This window comes from Centrocercus urophasianus, unplaced genomic scaffold (genome assembly GCF_019232065.1).
Source record: "Centrocercus urophasianus isolate 14NV4802_14NV808 unplaced genomic scaffold, USGS_Curo_1.0 seq_14, whole genome shotgun sequence".
Lineage (NCBI taxonomy): Eukaryota > Metazoa > Chordata > Aves > Galliformes > Phasianidae > Centrocercus > Centrocercus urophasianus.
Window position 1 is genome coordinate 756,477 of NW_024884586.1, and position 23,537 is coordinate 780,013.

The following is a 23,537-nucleotide window of genomic DNA, read 5'->3' on the forward strand; positions in this document are numbered from 1 at the left end:
TCTTCATATCTTTCAGGGAATCTCTACAAATTACTCAAAAATATTGATATTACTGAAGAATCAAAACAGCTGAGGACTCACGCTGAAAGCCTTTGTTTGATCTGTGGAGTTTAAATGACATGGGGAGCTTACTATACAGGCACAGCTTCCCATCACTACTGCTGCTGTATTACACCAGTGAGTAGGCTGGGAACAAAAGAATCCAGATCGGTCTAGAAGTTTTCTCTTACCAACCACTTACATGGCTTCTTTTATTGATCCAATGCCAAACCTGTTACATGACTTTTTTTCCCCTCCTAAGACAGACCTAGACTACAGACAATGAAAGAATACTCACTTGTCTTAATACACTGTCACCACAGTGGAGATTTTAGAGTCTGAAGACGAATACTTTTGAAAACATAATATATACAATGAGTTAAGATCATACGGCTTGGAAAATCTGAAACAAATTGCAGTGATGTCACATATTCCTTCTATGTAATCTAGGTTGGCCTATTTAGCAGGATTACGCTATTTTCACCACTGCAGAAGTTAGCCAGCTAGTAATTACTATAAACTGAATGGAAGGTTGAGATGATACAAAGCATACCAGATCAGTCTGTATCATATACAAGAATAACTTGCAGTTATTAGTGATCTCCCTTCCATTTTCAGTTTATAAAAGCAACAACAATCTTAATGCCAACCACTTTGCAGAGTGGAAATGCAGTCAACGGATTGTTATTGCTCACAGTTAGTAAATCTAGACAGAACCCATGCCACATCCTCTTCACAAGCCTCCACCACCTTGCCAACAAAGACACTTCTAGCCCTGTCCTTCTTACCATGGCTTATGACCTGTCAATTTGAGCAACACATCATACGAAATTGCAGGCAGTATATGGCGAACTGCAGTCCGATACTGATGTAAAAGAGGATTGGAACAAAGAACAATGCTAGGGTGCCTTACTGCACCATCTAATGGATTTGTCTTGTAATTCAAATATAGGTGGTATGCTGTAGGAAAAAATAAGGATCAACATATTTTTAATACTTATCGTTTATGAACGAACATTTGCTGTATTTTATATTCTTTTTACCCTGACTACTCAACCCCCCCCAAGCAAAATATTCAACAAAACATCCTCATTTTTGCTAGAAAGTTTAAAACTCACTTCAAATTCAATGACCTATTCTCAGAGACAAAAGGATAAAAAAAAAGCTGAGTTTTAGTCACAAAGCATTCAGGAGAAGAAAATGAATATACATCATCATACTGCAAGCATAGCTTTGTTTAAAAGTCAGAGGAACAGATAAGACAGAGCTAGTCATCATTACCTTGGACTTCTTCCAGTAATCCTGAGGTAGATATCATACAGGAATGCTGGGGCCTTATGGCTTACAGCAATCCAGTAATGATATAAAAGGTGATTGGAAGTTAGATTTACATTGGGCCGTCTGAAGGCCTGTTCGAGAGGATTCCTCTTGAAAGTAGAAATTACATGGTACTCTGAGAAAGAAAAGTTGCGTAACAGCTTTGATAGTAACCATGTAAAATTCAATGGTTTTCAGAGAATATTACAGTGTACAATACCTACTTCAGTATGCCATTCAAATAACCACCCTAGCTCTTCTACAAATCACAAAAACTAAAACAGTTAAGCTTTTAACTTAAGATACTGTTAAACTGGTTCGTGTTATATCAAGAGGCCTTTTATGCTTTTATCTTCAGTAGTATTTTACTATAGCTTCTCTCTTTCTGTTCCTCTTCCCTACACAATAAGTTGATTTCAAGAATTCAGTTAATAATATAGCATGTAAAGCTATTTAAAAATTCCTCTGTATTTCATAAAGCCTATTCTAGACTTGTATAAAAATACTTTTGAAAACAGACTGAGGATTAGGCAAACATCTCAAGCGCATTCCAAATTACACTTCCTACAAGTTGCCATATTCAATCACTTTTATGAAACGCTGTTAGGACTGGACTTCGAGAAACTGAAATTTGACAACCTGAAAATTCTGTGCATGGTGGACATGCACATCTTTAACAGTTATCTTGAAATTCACTTGGTCTTTGCAATCATCTCCTGCAATTTTACGCTGTTACTTATAGAGTGTAACACTCCAGTAAAATTGGGATATAAATGAAGTCAGCAATTTTCCAAGTTGAGCTGAAGCAATAAGGTTTATAAATATAGATAAATAAAATGGGCAAAAGTAAGTAAAAGCATGAAGAAAGTAGTCAAGAGAAATAATATGGATTTAAGTAATTAAGATACAGAGAAGAAAATAAACTAACCTTAGGAACTCTGTTTCTAAAAACTGGAGAGCTAACAAACGTTTAGCAAGGTAAACCTGCTGGCACGGTGTTTATTATAAGAACCACTACAGAGTTCCTGGCACATGGGTTACATTTTAGTCAGAATATCTAAGAGTTGAAAATAGGTGCCCATGCTTTCTTAAAGATGTCTTTTCCCTCTGCTTAAGTAGTGTCATGTAACTGTCAGGTAATTAAAACAGCCATTAAAAAAAAAAAAACAACCTGAAGCTAGAAACAAGAAGCTTCAAGTGCCAAACTACTATCATACCTCTCAATTATGCAGCTGCACAAAGTACTTCTAATTTTGAACTATTTACCCACGTGTTTACAGTGAGGTTGGCATTAAATCCACAATCACTACTTCTCCTCTCAGCAGTGCTCTTCTTTGTGTACTACCCACACTGCACAGATCAGGCTGTGGCAGCATCAAGCACACATAATAAAAGATATTTATAAAAAAAAAAAAACCATGCAAAATACAGAAGAGAATGAAAAAGCACAAGGCGCTGCAAAATTGAGAGGCATGGCTATTATACTAGTTTCAACAACAGAAAGGCAACATGACCTACTGATTTCCCCCCTCCCCTTCCCCAACTTGACCTTAGTTTTCTGTTAAAGTTTATAAAAAAAACATGGCATACCAACTTCACTCCAGTGGAAAGGGTTGGTGCCACCTGTTGTACAGTTATATACCATGATATTTCTTGGTCTGGAAGAGAAAAAAAAAAAAACCAATAAGTTAAAGAACAAATAAGTTTTTAAAAAGGAAGATGGGAGAGGAGGAAAAAAGCTGCCATAACACCAAAAATCATACCTGAAGTTAACCTAACCAGTAACATAAATTATTTAAAACAAATTGTCAGCCTCATATTAGTTTTTTTGCTTCCTATTAAATTCTTCCAGTATTTAAATCCATCTTTAACTAATGCATATATATATATATATATATATGCATATGCGTGTATACACACACACTGTGTGTGAACAATTTTCTCCACCACAGAAGGCTTTTTCTAATTACTGTAAATTACAATGGTCACAACAAGGCTCAGGAAGAATTACTTAAGTATAGCTTATACAGTAGTATCATAGGTGTTATCTTCCCCTTCACTATGAAGTGCTAATCATCGCTTTAAGTTACACACTGATGGACTAACACTGTTAGAATCTTAAAGCCCTTTATCCTGTGGGAACAGCAGAACACTGATTAAGTATCAGAATGATTAGTACCATCACTTCAAAACACTTAGCAATCTTTACTGTCACTTGCTGTACCTATTAACTCCAGAATACCAAGCTGCAGCCAGTGTCATATTGACAACAACATCTACTGGAACAAGATCTGCTACTGCACCATTGGAAGCTCTCATTGTTCGAAGAATTCCTTTTCCTGCCTTAAAAAAACAAAATAAAGAGACAAAAAAATGCACCAGTAAAACACACGAAGCTTCTAAATGGAAGAATTATTAATATTAAATATTTTTAAAGTAATTTCATATTAAGAAATTACTTACAGCAATGAAGAGACCACTAGGTCCATTGAAGTTATCAATCCATCCCTATCGTGAACAGTTGGGAGGAAAAAGTTTGAGTTAGCAAAGTCAACAATTTTAAGTGAAAATTTGTCAAGTTAACTCAAAAGACTTATTAGTTTTCATACACCTAAATGAAGCTCACCCAAAGTAAAATCAGGTAACATAACATCCTATAATACAGATAATCGGCCTCTGTAGTTTCACTGGTCCTTTTAAGTGAATTATTCATTTGCTTATTTCTTACAGTTAATAAAATGCACTACACGTTTGTGTCCCAAATATTTATATTTTTAGAAAACTTCCATCAACTCAGTCCAATAGTTGCCAACAAAACTGCAAACTCTTGTGAGGGTTTTGGTGTGTTTTGTTTTGTTTTTTTCCAAGTAGAGAACATTTTCACTTAACTTTAAAGCCAACATTTAGACATTATGTACGAATTGTTCTGACACATACATACTCCAGATTTGTGGTGTCAATTATATGTATTATTGAGTAGTTAAGAAATATTTAGTTGAACTGAAGCTATTCCAGCAGTGTCTCCCATACACGAGGAAGCATATGGCATAAATATTATACTATACATATATCAATATATAGTATAGAGCACATACAATGCATGTCATTCCCTGCCATTACGAAGCTTGGTTCAGTGTTTTGACTCCACTTGTCTTATGTGCCACACACCCTACTTTCCTTAGTGACACTTCATAGCTATTGACATGTTAAAGCACCCTCAAGAAGGAAAATGGTTGCAAAAGATTTTTACATGTGAAATCGTGTCTCCCATTGTGACATAAGTATGCTGTTCCACATTTAGAAGTAATTTACATCCCTATACATCCAATACATGCGAGTATCCTGTTTGATGTCTTTTCTATCATAGCTGTTAACCAGAAGCAAATCAAGCCACAGCTCTGAAATCTAAAAGGTTTTCTTCTACAAAGTTCACTACACACACAAGCTGTCAGTACATACTACAGTTTACAAGCAAGACAGACAGATGAAAACTCAGTAACTTACAGGAAAAGGCTCCTTCCAGCTAGCACCAACAATAGATGGCCTTATAATGGCAGTGTTCAGTCTTGCACCTTCTTGCTGTACTACATATTCAGCTAAGGCTTTTGTATATGTGTAGGTGTTAGGCCTGTCACCTATAAGTTTAGGAGTAATATCATTTACTAGGCTATCATCCATCCACCTAAAGAAACAAAATAAAAGAAAGTGTAAATAAATGTACACTGTTTCACTGGAGAAAGTGAGAGGAAAAAAGGAAATCTAAATAAATAAAAAAGACTTCTGAAAGTAAAACTTCTATCCCATCTTTTCAAAATATCACCCAGGAAAAACAATGTGTAAGCACTCCCCAAGAACCTGCATAAGCACACACAAATAAGAAATTCTGCAAAGAAACATAGGTAATAATTAACAATTCGGTTCCATATTTCCTGTGTCTGCAATAACCCCACTAGGTAACACTAAATCTGTATATTTTAAATCTCAGCTTGAGTCTCTGAACCTAAATCCAGCTCCCACTGAATTCTGCAAGCCACATACTTTCACATTAAACTTAGAAATTGTAAAACATTTCCATAAGTATTTGTTTATCAGAATTTGCTGTCAGATTATATAGGGTTTGGCTTTAAAAAAAAAATCTATAGCTTCCAAAATATAATTTAAGAAAATAAAAGAGCCAGGATTTTTGCTTATTTAAACTAAAGGTTAATTTTTGAAAGATGACAGAAAAATATCAAGTGTAACAAAGCCCGTCTTCTACTTATTTTTCTTAACAACAACTGCATATTTACAGAACTGGTCTGAAAGAAGAGCTTAAGGAAGAAAGTTTAATATGAGAGCCTACAACAGCAGTGTAGTTAGGATGGTTTATTGACACTATCACTAGCTTACATAAGACTGCTAATACTGATTTTCATGCTCATTTGGCTTTAAATTAAACTATAAAACTTGAGCATCTGAGTGCAAATATTAAGAACAGAAACTTGTTTTTCCAAACCAGAACACGTGGCTAGTTCCAAAACACTTCTGCAAACATTTCATACGGTATACTGTAGACACTATATTTATAAGCTTAGTTAAATATAAAAGCTTGTTTTTAAGAAATCCTTGCTATTTATTATAAAAGTTACTATCATGCCTTGTTTGTATTTTAAAAGAGCATACAGACTGAAATGGAAAATTCACTCCATGAGCAAAAGAGAGAAGGGCTGCATGTTTTGAAGTCCACCTGAAGAAGCATAAACTAGTTAAGTTCTTGTCTGATTCACTCATTTATTATACTCTATACTTCTGTACTGAAGAGCCTCTGCAAAAACCTCTTTGGAATAGGGACAGTGAGGTTCCCAGCATTAATAAGCTAAAAAGCTGATAAAATTACAAGTCCCAGAATTACCTTCAATGTTGGGTTAAGTGATCATACACCTCTAAAGCAAGCTGGGACAGAGGGGTTCCTAACAGCCTAGCCACACAATTCCACAAGCTCCAGGGCTAATAAGACAGAGTGCAAAAACATCCTTCCAGTGGCAGCACACAAGAAGCTCAGTTTACCCCACTTACTCTGGAGGCTTAGACAATAAATGCATTATTTATCACCTAGAGATCTCTATTATGTTCCAGACTCCATTCCATATCATGCAATACTTTTTTTTTTTTTTAATGACAAGATTTCCTTATAAGATTCAATACTACTCCATACCGAGCTCAGCTTTAAGTGACCATGAAACCTCAGCTTGTTTCCTTTACAGAAAAGGGTAGTGTCAGTCATACTTCAGATTAACAGGACAACATAAACTTGTTTCTTAGGTTCTGTTTCTTAACTGTTTGATACTTCACTACTAGAAAGCAAATAAAGATTCCTGAATTAGATTAGTAAAGCATAACACATACTCAAGAGAATCCATCAACTTCTTGGGATCAACAGGAGGTGGATAAACAATTTCCTCAATATGTTTTCGATTGCAATATGCATATGCAGTGGAAACATGCATGAATACTTCTAGATTCGTCATTTGCTGTGCCAAAGAAAGGAGCTGCTTTGTGGAAAGCACATTTAACTGAACGGCATCTCTGTTGATTAAAAAGAAAGTTAATCAGTAAAAAGCAATACACAAAAAATGCATAAAGAAAAAACGAGTCAATCCACTAATTCTTTCCTAAATACCTAGTGACAGATATGTGGTATTTCTAACATTCCTGACTTACTTCCTTACCCCATGTACAGTATCATAACCTTCTGCTCATAAAAATATGGCACAGTCTATGTAGAAATTTCTCTCAATGTTCAAGATACTTTTCTTTAAGTTCTACCCTGTTCTTATTGGTAAGATAGGCAAAGTCAGCATACTTTTGGCTTCCTCAAGCTAAACCCTAATACAGTAAATTTTTCAGAAGATGCAAAGGAAAAAGAGATACAACAGAACACCCAGCTACTGTATGAGACGGCTGTCAATTTTAACAGCAGCTTTAAACTTCCTAGTTCAAGTTAAGTCAACACCTCAGGAGGAAGGCTTAGAGAGCTAATAATTTGGATTTGGCTAGTATTTTCTTGTAGGACAGCTGAAGACTCAGTAGCACAAAAGGATTACATAAAGAAGAACAAATAAGAAGGATTGAAATACCATACCACATACTTCCATCTCTCTAATTTAACTGCTTCTCATAAAAACAGCACCCTTAAGGATGCCACAGAGATACACCTAGTCTCTTACACATTTTGCACCACATCATAAAACACCTTAATGATCAACTTCTGTGATTGTTTTATACATTCCAGATATTCTCTTCAGTCTACAGAACTTACTATGGGAGCCAGCATTCTTGTATACAACACACTAATCAACTAAGATTCAAGAATGCTGCTAAATCAAGCTTTGCCAAACCTTTTTCCCCACAGTGTTACATTAACAAAATGTTTATTTTAGGGAGGGAAAAACAAGATTAAGGCTGCTTTATCACATATTATCACCGAAACATTAGGGGACAGCAGCCACGGAACTGTTCTAAAGCAATAAACACCATTCAAAAATATTACCTCCAAATAAGTTACTCTGTTTAAAACAGTGTTGTTCTTAGTACTCACTTCCTCTTTAAGGAAGACCAAGTAAAAAGTTAATGATGATAATATCTGTACAGTGATGCAGGCAGCTTTCAGGCAAATTAGGAAGAGTTTCAAAATAAGCCTCAAGTATTTCACTTCCTTGGTTTCATTCCTACTGCTGACCCCTAGCTAAGTTATTTTGAAGCCCATTGGAAGAAGCACATGCTATGTAAGTTTTTGCCCAATTTATTACATAATGACTAAAGAGCAACTACTATATTCCTCTAAAAACATATTAATTCTATCAAGTGAAGTCTCAAACAGGAAGTGCAGCCACAGCAAGTTAGTTTCCTTGGAAGAAAGGCAGTGAGCCTTTACCACCAGAAAGGAGGTAACTCCCACATTATGGTGTTAAGCACCTTTACATCATTTACTCCTGTTAATAAAGATCTGATGAAGGCTGATTTAAAAAAAGAAATATTCTGGCACATCTGCTAGGTGCTCCAGCCCCAAACCCATCCTAATAAGTGTTCGTTTTCTGCTGTGTAAACAGTGCACTGCACCCTCGAGTGGAAATTGCCAGAGGCTTAACTGCATCAAAAGCCCATTTCACTAGACTTTCAAATTGCTGCAGACTCCTTTAGGCCTCTGACAGGTTGGCAGCTCCCTAGCATTCTAAGGCAGTAGAGCAGTGATAAAAATGGGCTACCTTCTACTATTCCAGTATACAGGACAGCACTTTCAGAGAGGCAGTGCCAACATTTTTAACAACTCAACATTCTCTTCATAGAAATTTGAGCTGTTTACCACAAGATCATAATATCTGTTTGTTTGGGAACTGCTGAGTCATGGCCTGAACCTCTGACTGATCACCTGAGGCAAGCAAGGAGTCAGCCACAGGAGCACAGGTGAAGGCAATTCACCTGTGCTGCAGGAAGGGGTGGAGCCTGGCTGCACCTCTCCAAGACCTATTTAAGAGCTGACTGCCAGTGAGGAAGGATCTCTTCTGGAGATCTGCTCTGCTGGAGTTTTGTGAGTGAGCCCAGGATACAGGTAAGCTTTCTATCTATTCTCTTTTTGTTATTATTATCTGCTTTGCCTAACTCATTGCTCACCTCAGGTGATCAACCAGAGATTCAGGCCATGACTCAGCAGTTCCCATACACTGCTTCAGAAGAATTTTCTTGCTTTTGTGAGCCTTTATTGTATTATTTCCTTAGTACAATTCCTTTCCGTACAAGATGAAAGCTATTCCACTTGCAGTTTTCAACCGATTTCTAATTCTCCCTATTCCAACCTCTGCAAACTTCCACTCTTCTTACTGAATGACTTTCTGAAGTTATTTAATCTGCTCTTTTGTTCCTCAAGGAAATAAATCAAGTACTGGAACTGTTTGTATTCCCTCTTACACACAAACTCCAGTATGAGTAATGAACACAGTACACACTATAGAGCTACAGCTTATTTACATCCTCTCCAGCTCTCCCAGAAATTGGAGCAATGCATGAAGGAAGACTAAGAAAAGCAACTGTATCTCCAAGCTTCTTCTCAACCACTTCCATTCAAGAAGGGCTTTGAAAATTAGGCAAAGGCCTCTAGTTAAATAAGGGAGCCTTCAGCAGAGTAAAAAAAGGAAATTATCCATTTCATTTCTATGCACTAATAGTCACTGTGTCTAGAATTTCACACTGTGTTAAAGTTCATGTTGAGTACTGCAATTCTAATCTCTGTCAACGCAAACTTAAATACTGTACCTCCATCTCTTTAAGAAAAGAATAAAACCCAATAGCTAAATATTAGTTCTAGGGAAATGATTCTACTTCAGATACTAATCTTTAAATTGACCAGACATGGAAAAACAAGTTACACATCAGACCACCACATTTGCAAGGCTGTGCAGATATCCTTTCCTCTGAATACCAACAGCTTATCACACTAGACCATACAGAATTGTAGACTCACCTTAGTGTTTCATTGAATCTGACTGTAGCAGCACAATGAAATATAATATTAATGCATTCTATAAGTTTTTCCTTGACTGGGTCACTAAGGTCCAGTTCAGGCTGAGTAAGTTCACTTGTAATCACTATAATTTTTTCTTTGAAGTCTGGCTGCTCCTCTCTCAACCTGTCAAAGAGCTGTCAAAAAAACAAACATAGGAACAAAAATTCAAACTGATAGCCAACAAAGATATGATTTGTAACTGAAAAGCCACACTTTTTGTCTACATATTCATCTTAACAAGTTAGCAATCTTACAACATGCTACTGACTTCCCAAGAACACACTCTATGTTGCATTAGTACCTAGTTTATCCCAAACAGCAAAACCAGAAGTACTGCATGTTTTACACAGAAAGCAGTAAGACTTCAAATAAAAATTTTCTAATAGTCATCCCTATCCTGGAAGTCAGATATCTCGGAATGTCAGAAGGAATAATCTCTACAAGACAACAGAACATAAAGCCTTTTTAGGCAGCAGTCTTAGCACTGCTTTCTTTCCTTGCAGCAGGGAGGACTACGAACCTGCACAAGTTATTTTAATTTTTAGGTTTAGAAAGCTTTTGTTAAGCTTGAAAAAAATCCAACATTTATGGAAAAATATTCCTGGACTTACGCCAGATTTTGGGAACTTCCAGATTAAGAAACACAGAAAAATTACCTGCTTCTCTAGCCAATCAAGAGAGAAAATAACAGGGTTAAAGGCTCCTCGTTATGTTAGAGTATCTGAGTAATTCTTATCAAACTGGTGGTCAACTACTTAAGTAGCAAAAAAAAAAAAAAAAAACAACCCACATCTCTCACCCTCACCTGTGTTCATCATATACCCTCCTCATGGTTAACTGGATTCTAACCATGCAGCTTAATATGCAGATAATTAGCATGCAAGTTATCCTGAGCAAAAGAGTACTGTGAGTATGGAGCTAAATGCACCTGAAATTTTAATCAGAACAGGCCCTACTTAATTGCACATGGGCCATTCAATAGCAGTAACGCTGAAGTAAGAATGTAAGATGCATCTAGTAGTAAAAACTTTGGATCAATTTCCCAAGCAAGAGATTTCACCTTTAAAAGACAAAGTAGCCAAGGTAGCACTTAAAGACTGTGATCACAACTGCTTCCACTGAACAAGACATTGCTGCACTAGAACTAGAGTGAAATACCCCAGTAGCTTTGTGATTTTGTCTTTTTTACTTTATAATACAAAAATACATTTAAAAAAAGTTTTGTTACTTACATGCATTAACTATACTATATATTTTATATGTGGCCCAAGACTATTTCTGTTCAGTCAGCATGGCCCAGGAAAACAAAAAGGTGGGACACTCATGCAGTAGCTATTCTTCTCAGGAGGAAAGTACCCTCACTCAGTCCACACATCTACAGAGAAAATCACTTAGCTAATAATTTGATGCTTCTATAGCACAGAATTTCAGTGCCTTTACTCTGTTGCCACAGGTTTATGGTAATACAAATAACTAATAGATCTGTAATAAACTATTGAGGCAAACATCTCTGTTCTATTTTCAAAAAACAACTAAAACAACCTGCTGATCTCTTTGCTTACCAGTAGATCCAACAGCACACTGAAAAAAAACAAAACTCCAAGCATTAAATCCCATCTTACATTAAAGAAAACAAGGCAGAAGGAGAAAAATGACTTGAGACCATCTGAAGGAGGATCTCAACCTAACCGTACTACTCCCAGGCTACACTACCTCCTGCATGTGATTATACATTCTCTTAACATGTTTTAACTCAGATATTTGACTTCCCAATACTGCTGAACAACCTACTCTTAATTTAAATACAGGATAATTTCCCATTATTGGCTTTGCTTGCTTTCAAGTATTGCAATGTTTGAAATAGGACTACACTATAAGGTCTTAGCATTTAGGTTTGTTAGAATAAAAAACACTTAACAGCATTTTGCTTTAGGCAAACCAAAGTTGTTCTCATAGCAAAATGGGAGCAAGATTCAGAAGGACAAATAAATATGCTGTGAGAAAGTGATACATACCTTACAGCTGGTTATTTCCTCTATTCGTGCTTCTGGTGTCTGCCCTGCTTTGGGTCTTACCAATACATACACTGCTTTGACTTTAGGACAAGATCTGAGCAGTTTTTCCAGAAGCACTTTTCCCATGAAGCCCGTAGCTCCAGTCAGAAGAACATTCTTTCCTTCATAATATTCAGGTATGGAAACCATTATGACCTTAAGATAAAAAAGAAATATATATTGTGGGACTTCCAGAAGTTCAAATTTATATAAGGTACAAACTGCATAGAAGCAAATATTCAACCTCATACCTGGGGAAAAAAAAAAAAAAGGCTTACTAGATATTGGTGCTAGTAATCAGTACTTAAAAACTTGTTCTTTCCTCCCCACCACATTCCACAGAGTCCCACAGAGTCACTACAGTCATTCCAGATCATAAAACTGCCCCATCACATTTTGTTCAATTCCTTGAAGACTCACTCCATTTAAGAAAACAGCTCACTTTTCAGCCTCTCTATGTGCATGGCCATGGCCATGCAGCCACGACAAGTGGTTGTTCCACGTAAACTAAAGGTCACATCATTAAAATACAATCACGAGTAGATACTTAAAATACACTGACAAAAGACAGGGAGAACTGTCTGTCAGCAGCACTGCTTGTCAATGTCAGGCTGAGTCTTCAAAGGATGGATGTGTGGCCACAGAGAAGGTAAAGTCAATTGCTTAGTATAAAATCTGCTGGTCTTTTTCTATTGATTACGTGAAGACATATTACTTTTTTCCTCTCCCAGTCAACCATGTGGGGATTTTTACCTAGTTCTAGATACTATAAATAGGAAGACTTCCTAAAGATAAATGCAATGCTTTTTCAATGTGGTCTTCAGACCATGACCTTAAAGACCTTAACCTGTGCCTCAGCCAACTTCAAGTCATTCTGTAAAGCCCCATATACCAATAAATTAAAAAAAAAATCCTAAAATGGCTTAGCTTTAACTGAAAAAGACTACAGCATGTGGCTATATTTCCACCACAGTGTATTAATCTAACTCAACTGCTATAAATAGCAAGCTGATATAGCAGAAGTCTAGCTGTAGTCTCCTACAGTAAGTCTGCAAACATCAACCATTACACTCAAAACACTACAGAAAACATTTTATGCGTTCTGTCCATGATGTTAAAAGAAACATCCTACAAAGAGAGTGTTTCTGAAAATATTAAGAGTTAAGAGTTGCAACACTGAATGACTGAATAGAATGAAAGCCTTTCCTCAGCTATCACTCAAGAATATGAGAATGCAACTTCTGAAGTGCTGTAGTCTTTTTTTGTTGCTGCTGTTTCTAAATAGCAGGCAGGAACTTACCAGGGAACATGTACTCCTGCAATTATTGTGGAAGCACCTGAAAAAAAAAAAAAAAAAAAGGACTGTGGGGCACAGTAGCAAATTTATAACAGATTAAGCACTGCTATTTGTAATGGCCACAGGACATCATCCAAAATTTGTTCTGTGAAGGCTGATGAGATCAGCTTACTGTAAATAGGTCCCCCCCACACATCCACCTTTCACATTTGCCACATACTTGCAGACTTACCACCCACAGTAAAGGAATAGAAAACAAGGTAAGACAACCTTTGGAGCCATTTTTTCCCATCTAATTCAAGACATAGTCCTACCGTCTTCACCAGGGCTCCAGAATTACAGACTTCTTATGACTTCACATATACCTAAATTCTTGATTTTTTGCTATTTGAACATACCATTCAATCCCATTTATTCCTAAAAAAATCTCCATGCTTGTTCCTACATACAGGATAAGACCTGTTTCCTCTGAGAGCACTCATGCACCCTTTACTGTACCAATTTTGTCACCAAGATACCATTTTACTGTAGTTCTTAAGAATTCTTGTTACTTACTCATATCTTTCATGCCTTTTACCCAGTAACAACATTTAAATACTGAAATAGTCACATTTGCTATGGACCAGCTTTAAGCTGGCTGAAAAACCTGACAATGTTTTAAGTCATATGATATAAAGAAAACTAGAAGCCAGAACACATCAGAAAGTTTCCTGCCTCAGTTATGTCTCACAACACTCTTCTGACCAAAGGGTTTGCATGAGATAAAAAACAGCTATGTTATTCTCCTGAAACTTTTTACAGAACAGCAAAGCTATACAACATGTAGACCTACAGCTATGATTAAGAATGACGAAATCTGATTGCTAGGAAGAAACACACAAACATACTCAAGTACTTGCACTTAAGAGGCAAGAACACCAACATTCACAGGGTTTTCTTGTTTACTTTTTAAGGATTCTTGACTGAACTATTTCCTTTGAGCAATTCTATACTGTCTCTCCTCATTCTACTCTCCAGCAACTACAGCTTTTGGTAGTTTTTATTCATAGCAATTTTCTACACTAACTCTGTCTTTTCCTACTTGTATTCCTCTTGCAGTTTCCAGCTAGAAAAAGATAACTGCTAATCTTTTAATAAGCATGTGCTGCTGCCAAATTATAAGAATAAATGCTGGGCTTGTGAATAAATTGCCTAGAAGCACCATGTTTGACTCAAGGATAAAAACCACGCATGGAATCTGAGGATGACTGGAGAAAGACTAACACAGATCAGGTTGGCTAAACCTCCCAGAAAGAAAAAGTCAACTCAACTGCAGGAGTGGGAAAGAATGTTCCCACTCTCAATCTATCTTTCCCCACCTCTTCTGAGAGCTCATCTCAACATGCCAGTTAACGCAGCGTTGCTGGCAACAACTACCTTTGAACTCAGAAGGGACTTAATCTCACAGGTATGATACATTAGCTGTGTTGCCTTTTAAAGCTCTTCTCTGCTCAGCAGTTTACCCTTGGCTTAAAGCCAACTACTGAACTAAAGAAGAACTATATCATAACTACGTTTCAAAATTCTGTTCAGAAATAAATGTAGTTCCCAGAAGAAGCTGAGTTCCGCTTTTAACACAGAGCAGGCTGGAGTTAGATCAAAAAGGATACCTACCTTGCAAGACAACACAGCAGAATCAAATTCAGCCTAAGGTTGAAATGTCAGCAATCTTCCATGTTATAACTGAGTTGTCGCCAGCACAAAATCAGCTATACTTTCTCTATTAACTAGCAATATGTATTTTCACCACTTATTCAATGACTTCTTGACCTCACCTTCTACAAACAATGCCAGATATTTCTGTTAAATACAACACTGCCTTATGTACACTTGAAATTATCCAAACTTTTGTAACTGCTTTTTGAGCTAGTAAGTAACAACAGCTAAGGAAAAAAAACACTGGGCAGATGAAAGAATAACTAAGAGTTTTCTTAAGAACTCTTGGTGTAGAAAAGGCATGATCACTGGACGACTTGTAGAGATAAACTGGCCTTAGCGAGGAAGCTTACACTAAAAATGCCACAGAGAAACTGATGTTGACATACTTATGAATTCATAGGTGCTGGTTTAAACCAAAGCTGGCTGAAGATCCAGCTCATCTGAAGCGTGCAGCCCTTTAAGGCATCAAACACCCCTTAGCACTTCAGTAAAAAGCAAACCAAAAAAACACCTACTGGATTCTAGCCAACATCCCCCATCTTGTAAAACAATTCTTGTGTCCAAGACTGAGCAACAGCTATTATGGAGCAAACAACAGCAGCTCTGTTTGCCTCCAGAGCAACTACTGTAATATTTAACTCACTGCTTCAAAGAGGTCTCTATGACACTCAAAACAAGGGCAATTCTCAGATTTGTCCAAACACAGATCAAGATGCTTAAAGACTTGCCTTCAAATCTGCCAAGAAAGACTTCTGCAGTTCCAGTGAATGTCTGAATGCTAAACCCAGCAAATAGGAGTGTGCACTTATGTCCTCGTTTGAGGATAAACGGCCTGTTTTCTAGTTAATCACTGCCAAACATTAGGTCAGCAAGACACTCATTCCAAATTCAATCATACTGAGATTATCCAGTCACAGGAAAGAGACAATAACTATTTCCCAACTCTCAAGCATTAGCAACAAACCAAAAGTTCTGCAAAATAGAGCCTGGCAAACTCATCTTCCCCTGACTGCTTGAATCTAGAACCAGCAACAGTGTAACACAAAAACAATCTGGAAGACAGACATTTCTTCTATCCTAGTTACATATTCAGGCAATAAAACCTAGACATCAAATCTGAATACAGCATTTGTGAAAACCATAATTACACATTTGTATCAGAAAAACATTACTGGGAGGCCAATGTGCCATCTAGGAATTCCACAGCCATTTTCAAGGACACTGTAGCAAGTCAGAATAAAATTTAAGAACTGGATAGATTCAGGCAGCAAAGGAAGTAATATTTAACTCAGCTAAACAAGATTACGCCAGAAAGACAAGCTGGGGTCACATCACAACTCATTGCATCTGATGCCTTGTTTCCACAGAAGTAAATCAATGAATGCTATCAGAAGTTACGTCCACCTTTTCAACAACCACAAGGGTCACTGATCTCCCCTATTCGGACAATACCTATGAGCATATCACCAAAGGTGAGTTTGTTTGTCTACACAGTCCAAGGTTATATCCATTGAGAAACCTTATCTGTGAAAGATAACTGTTCTGGAAGATGAGTAGAGATTGTAACAACGGAACAGAGTACTTCCTGCTGGACACCGCTTTTGGTGCAAGTTCACTTTAAAGTGTATCTATTCCAAACTGCACAATCTGAAGATTTGAGACTATTCCTACACTTAGAAAAGCAACATACTTACCAGTGTTTACAGCTGTCACTTACATTCCTACCTATTCTCTGCAAGGCTATTTTCTACACTAGCTGGAAGCCACAATCATCTGCAGGATAAACCTGGCAAGAGAATTTATTGTATCTACAGGAGCTGGGAAACATATTGCCAGGTCTGGAAGCTAATTATAGCCACTACATTTTCAAACAATATCGAAACAGGTTCAAAATTTAATAGCAATTAACTAGCTGTTCGTGGGATTCTGTCTGCTGGTATGCTAGATAGCAAGCATCTCACACTTTCCCAAAGCTGTACACTAAGTATGGCAAACACGGTTGACACTCCCTAGGTATACTAGAGAATTACTGTGCCACAGATACATCAAACTAGCTCTATTCCTCAACCCTGAAAATGTTTAGAGATGATCTGCTACCAGAAAAGATATACCTACTTCAGATCATTTCAGTCCACAAACTTGTGGTGTCACCAGCAGAACTTTACCATTAGAGGTATTTGATGCATGTGGTTATACAGATACTTCCTATGAGCGTGTTCACGTGCCTTCTCAAGCTATAGTTCTGATTTCACTGCAAATGCAGAACCACTTATGCCTCTATTCAGACATTCTGTACCGGCTGACTAAAAAATGACTTTCTAATAGTAAGCACTCTGTTCCAGAAAATAATAGAGCTCCTAAGCTTCGCTCTAATTACAGTTCTTTTACAGTAAGGCCACTGAAAAGGAATTGAAATTCTTCTAAGCATTGGTTTAATGCAACTGAGTAAAAGGCTATTACTATCCCTTTATAATTAAATTAGAAATTCGTGTTTTTCTGAACTGTTTACCATTTGAGTTTGTCCTTCAAGTGCACATTAAAAGAAAATATGTTTCAGCATAATTAACTTCTATCCTCCAACTTGCACAGAAGGCCATCAGTCCAGAATATCATACTACTGCAGTGAAGCACATACTAGCACAGATGAAGAACAATCAACATACTGTATTTCCAGTTCATGAAGAACTGTTCTTAAGACTTATGCTCAAAGAGCTTTCAAATAGGTCCAGCAGAGTTAAAAACAGGCAGAATCAGCGTTCTCTGGAAAGGACCACAGCTTGAGATCATTTTATCTAAGTCAGTCAACACAGATGTCTTGGTTGCACTTTCAGATATGACAGCATTACAAGATAAAGTCTCGCTGCTTATCAAGGTAGTTCCACAAATCATAGCTCTTACTGGCATAAATCACAGCTTCCAGTTAACACTGAGAAGCTAGTAAAACCTGCCCAAGGAGTCTGCCTGCAACATTAGTGGATAGAGTAACAGTCTCACAGTTGACTACCACAGAACCCTCTGGAATGCAAGCCTGTTGAATTCTTAGCTACTGCATCAAAAAGATGAAACAGAGGCACCAGTTTAGTCTTCATGCACGTTGTTTTGATATTCAGACCTGGCACCCATTAGGAAAAGCCTGAGCAGCAGTAGTATTATGGCTCCTGTTGTTATTTGCTGCTGTCATTTCACTGGGGAGGGAATGAGGATTCCTCAAAATATTTTGGAAAACAAAACAAGAAGTAGAGAGAGGGAAGGAAGGGAAAAAACAGTAACATAAACAGGTTCACCAGTTCATCTACTTTCATAGGTAAGACAAGTCCAGGTAATTAAAACCTGAATTTACATTCATTACATCAATCAGACTGGAGAAAAAAAAAAAAATAACAGCCCCAAAATTGCATTCTAGATTACTCTGAAACATCACTAGATCAAGATAAGCCATCTGTACTGCCTATACTCCCACTAAAGTGTATGATTAGTTTTTGTTTTTAACACAGCATTTGCAGTCAGGATATTTCACTGAGAAAGGACATAAACCAATCTCTTATTTCTTATTAGTTTGAAATTACAACGTAGAGTGAGAAGGTTTCAATCAAATAGAATAGACATCACATAATAAATTTGAAGTCCTAGAAATGAACACTTGCAGGTCTTTCCATGCTTTCTGGTTTTGTTTTTTTTTAACAATAAAACCAAGAAGTCCTGCACAGTTTCTGCAATGCTCTGACTTCTCTCAGCTAAAATAGCTTCAGCCAGTTTAAGAGAGACTTACAGGAACAAAAACCTGCTATGCTTTATTCAACATGCATGTATGCATGTTGAACACTAATTCACTAACTATACTTCTGCAAGAAAATCCTCAAGTGTCTGTTATCATGTTGCACCAAATCCTGACTTGTAATGCCTCTGAAGTAAAGATCACACGTCAAAGTTCCTCATGCAAAATTGCAGTCAAGCAACATAACATTTTAACATGATTTAAGTCAATAGTTTTCCAGTGCAAATCAGTAAAGATCTTTTATTTCCCATCACATTCCTGCAGAAGTTCCTAAGAATTATTCTGAAGTCCAAAAGTAATTTCACGAAGGCTCCAGAAGGCTCTATCTGAAGCCTAATCACTTCACACTCATGAAAAACAAGTTTAACGTGGTCTTTTCCAATACAAGTAGAACAAAACTGCAAGCTTTTTCCACAGCTTTTGTACATTTAGAAATACCACACACACACACACAGCTAGAGGACATTCTGACAGCAGGTTGCTGACCTACCCCACAAACATGACCAAGTGAACACCACTTAAACAGGATGCATAAAGCCTCTCCCACTTTAGAAGCACTGAGAATTTTATTCCACCCCTGCAGTAAACCTGAATCTAACGACTGTGCACTCTGCTTTTAAATCCTACTTACACCCTTGCACCTTTTATCTGGATCTATATGCTATGCTTGCTGCACACAACTTCCTACAAGTCCACAAACATCAAGCTAACAATGAAATGATAAAGTTGGTGTGGTGTGTGTACATACAGATAACACAAAATGGGAGTTTAGCAAGATCTGCTAAGAATAGCCAACCACACCTTAAGGAAGAAAGCAATAAGGGACGCCAATGGAGTCACACGTAGAAAAAGGTTTCTGAAAAGTTGTGAAAAGGCAAGAAGAGTTTTATAAAAGCCTCACAAGAATCTGTGTTGGAAACATTCAGAGCTATAAAAAAAAAAAGTAATAAAAGAATATCTACTCTACTCAGAAAGACAGCATTCGCTAGGACCATTTTCAACTTCCACACTTCCAAACTGCTGAGGCTAAATAAAGCTTAGCTGGAGGACTGCATTACAGTCAGATTGCTGCAAGACTCAAAATTAGCAACCAGGAGAAGCAGCATGGATATACATGAAGGTACTAATCGTGCTCAGCCATTCAAGTATTACAAAAAGTGCATCCTCCATCCACAGAGTACCAAATTATCAAAGTTCAAGTTCTAATCATAACAGTTTCTACATATTTTTTTCCTGTTTCATTTTACTCAGTGGCAATTCTTGCTTCCTACAGACAAAATAAAGCATGTTTTAGTGAACAGACCACCCTCAAACACTAAATTCTTCAGCCACACCAGAACAAAAGAAACACAATACCTCACATGTTATTTCAGGCTAGGAAGCCAGAAAAACCTCAACTCACAGCAATGATACAGCAGTGTCTTTAACTACTCTTAGTGTGTTTCTAGCACTTGCTTAAACTTCCCAAACAGCTGCTAGGAACACCTAGCCATTTCAGCTTATTGCAGATCCCTTCCATGCAATCGCAGTGCAATAGCACTGCAACTGTAAGTTCTTACAAGTGCTAGAACTTGAAAACAGGAAGATGACACGGGACACTGTTTTCCCATCATGACGAAACAGGAGATGAGCCTCAGCTCATCCTCTTAGGGACTAGAAGGTTCTACAGACAGACATTTCCATCTTCTAAACTTCCAGAAGATCTGTAAGTGTAGCCATTTCAAAACACATATTACTCCAATATATCATCAGGAGATACTCTAGAAAGCTAACACTTATTGATGCTCTGTGCTCACATCTAGCTAGTAGACATCCCACACATTTATAACAAAATCTGAGGAACACCCAGTACCAGACAGTAGAAAGCATTTACTATCAGACACGTTTGGATTCTGCTTCACGGCTTTTTTTTTTTTTTTTTTTTTTTTTTTTTTTTTCTTCTTCTCCTTCAAGCATCGGGTGCTGAGGAGGAATAAGCAGGGTTTTTCTTTTTTTTTCTAACTACAGAAAAATAAAAGTCTTCAGCAAACACACACCTCTGCATCAGACACAAGATGGAAAATAATTACATGCTTTGCTGTTACTGTTAAAATTACTCTCTGTAGTAAAAACTGATTAGCCCTGCATTCCAGCATTAAGGCCCAGTACACAGAGTAAATGGTTACACTGCTAGATTTGCATATTAATTTTACTGTTTGTTCTAACTACTGCAGAGCCACACAGCTCATCTTTCATAGCCCGTTTTAAAAGTTTCTGGGTAGAGAAAGCAGTGACTTCTAGCGATTTAAAAATAGGGCAGAAAAAGTGAGAAGTCCTGATCTTAGAAACATATTAATGCATAACCTGCAAGTTATTTTTCAATAACACATCACAAATGGCAAGAGACAGGAGCAGGGGAAATTTAAGCTTGCTATGGCACAGATGGCTGCTCTAGGCATCCAAAAGGCTGTGTGATCTAATTCTGTTTCAGTTACTACTAAATGTTATTAAAATATCAAAACCTTTCAGGTGCCAAAGGTAGGTTAAATGAAATTAAATTCTATTTCCATGGGATTCCAGCTGGCTTCAATTACAGGCTTGCTGCCAATCCCTATAGAGCAGGGCTTCTTCACTCCGGAAGATCCACGCTCCCCCCTCCCCACAAGGGCCCTGAAGCTCAGAGCCTGAGGCTGATGTACACACTGACGCTACCCTTTGCTCACGCACGACCCAGCGCAACTGGGACCGCCGACCGAGGCAACGTTTCAGTTCTCTTCCCCCACATCTTTCCGACTGGGCGACAAACCCGTGACCCCTCCCTGCGAGGCCGCTTCCCGGCCGCAAGCGCGGCGGTTCCGAGAAAGGGGAAACGCCGTCGGGGCTGCTCCGGAGGGAAGGAGGCCGGGCTGCCCGCGAGCAGCTCTCGGAGCGATGGGCAGAGACCCGGCAGCAGGTGGAGCGGGCCGACGCACGCCCCGGGGCTTTTGGCCTCGCCCACGCGGGAGCGCAGCCGCCCGGAGATTTTTTGGTTTCCTTTCCCCCCACCCCCCCTCTTTTTTTAAGCGCCCAAGCCGGCCATCGCGCGTCCCCGAAGCGCGGCCTCCTCCGTGCCGCCCCCCCGGTCCCCGTTTTGCCCCCCCACGCCAGTAGCCTCCCGGAAGCACCCGGCTGCCCGCTCCGCCGCCGCCGCCCCTCCCGGGGGGATGGAACGACCCCCGGCCGCGCGGGGCGCTGGCCCCGCCCCGACCTCCCGCCGGAGCCGAGGCGGCCGCTACCTGCTCCGAGCGGCGGCCCTCACCGAGACACTCTCTACCTCTCTTCCAGAGCGCGCGCTCCCTGGGCCCGCGCCTCACCCGGACAGTGGTCCTAAAAGGGCCGCTCCCGTTGGTCGTTGCGCACACGGCACCCGCCCGCCGATTGGCTCTCGGCTCCGCCGCTCGGAAGGACGAGGACGCCGGGGGTTGGCGGTGGGAGGGAGCCACACCCAGGGCCTCGGAGGGACGGGGGGTGCGGCGCCGCACGATGGCCGCTCGGTCTCTTCGGCGCCGCTGCTCGCCACCGTTGCGCGCGGGCCCCCGCTAAGGGATGTCCGCGCGCGCGCCTGCGCGCGGTCTCTGCCGACGGCCTGCCTGCCGCTGAGGGGCTGCTGGGGCGGTGTCGGGGTAGGCGCCGAACTGCCTGTGTAGTGGCCTCCGTGCGAGGCCCTGCCGCAGCACGCCGCATCCTGGCACTGCTAGGGAAACGCTGAGCATTACACCTGCAAACGCTGAGCATTACACCTGCAAGTGCAGCTACTGCCCGAAGACCCTGTGCCGTGCTGTGCCGTGCCGCATGTTGTAGTGCCCGCACCGTCGCGCTGTTACTGATAGGCATCGCACCTCTGCTAACCATTGTGCAGCGCTTTCCTCACCTTTCGTTACCAAATACCGCTGTGCTGCACATGGCAGCGTGCCGTCGTGCCGTGCCTGTCACGGTGTGCTGCTGTTTCACAATGCAGTATTGCACGGATGGAGATGCATAACAGTTTAAAAAAAATCAAGCATTCAGAAAGTTAGGAAACACCCAATATAAGCTTGCCCAACCAGTATTAATTCAGATTACCATCCATACAAATTATTGTATGAGAACTGTTCTTAACACAGACTTCGCTGTTGCAACTGTGTGTTACTTTTTCAAAACAGTTTCTGCCTGATCTAGGCCATGAGTGGGGAGTGTACTCACACAATCAGCAGCCAGTCAGTTTCTTTCTCCTCATTCTTAGATGAGTCTGTCATGATTGATTTAGTACATATAAGTAAAAACCTGCTCTAAGTATGAAAACATACCTTGTTGACAGAGGATTTAGAATCACATCACTCTGAGCTCTTTACCGTAACTGTTAGTGGGCAGTAGTTCAACAACAGTGTTCTTCGGAGAACTCTGCTCAATGAAGCCAATGAGCTGTTCAGCTGTCACATAGGAAAAGCAGACAACTGGCACACAGATCAGAGTTCACATTTCTCAGAGTCCTGATGTTAAGGTAGATGTTAAGGTGATAAGGACTCTGCTGTCCTTATGGTACTAATGGTTTTCTTGTTCTACTGAAATCCTAACAAACTGTAGCCTTTTGGACTGCAGGGATGAAGCTCTTCCATTTCTATTCCACGGTACCTAAGAGCCTGCAGATACAGTTGAGGGATTACTTTCAGTGCATATGTATTCTTAAGAAAATATATTTAAAAAAAGAGAGGAAAGAAGAAGGAAAAAAAGAAGGAAAGAAAGAAGGGAAGGGGAAGAAAAAAGGAAAAAAAGAGAAGGAAGGAAGGAAGGAAGGAAGGAAGGAAGGAAGGAAGGAAGGAA

General features: G+C 39.1%; 1 protein-coding gene across 4 annotated transcripts in view; it reads right to left on the minus strand.

Annotated features, from left to right (window-relative positions):
- FAR1 (fatty acyl-CoA reductase 1) overlaps positions 1–22,077 on the minus strand; it is a 33,717-nt gene extending 11,640 nt beyond the window's left edge. The window contains exons 1-10 of one of the 4 annotated variants that reach the window (XM_042813989.1): positions 22,012–22,077; positions 13,250–13,286; positions 11,911–12,105; positions 9,854–10,029; positions 6,742–6,921; positions 4,861–5,038; positions 3,820–3,864; positions 3,581–3,699; positions 2,947–3,014; positions 1,321–1,492 (exon numbers count right to left, since the gene is read on the minus strand). In XM_042813989.1, coding sequence (XP_042669923.1) covers positions 1,321–1,492; positions 2,947–3,014; positions 3,581–3,699; positions 3,820–3,864; positions 4,861–5,038; positions 6,742–6,921; positions 9,854–10,029; positions 11,911–12,099 — 1,127 coding nt within the window. In that variant the 5' untranslated portion in view covers positions 12,100–12,105; positions 13,250–13,286; positions 22,012–22,077. Of the gene's footprint in view, positions 1–827; positions 1,000–1,320; positions 1,493–2,946; positions 3,015–3,580; positions 3,700–3,819; positions 3,865–4,860; positions 5,039–6,741; positions 6,922–9,853; positions 10,030–11,910; positions 12,106–13,249; positions 13,287–21,973 lie in introns of all 4 variants that reach the window. The other 3 variants (XM_042813987.1, XM_042813986.1, XM_042813988.1) reach the window with 3 other exon arrangements.
- Positions 22,078–23,537: the final 1,460 nt, after the last annotated feature.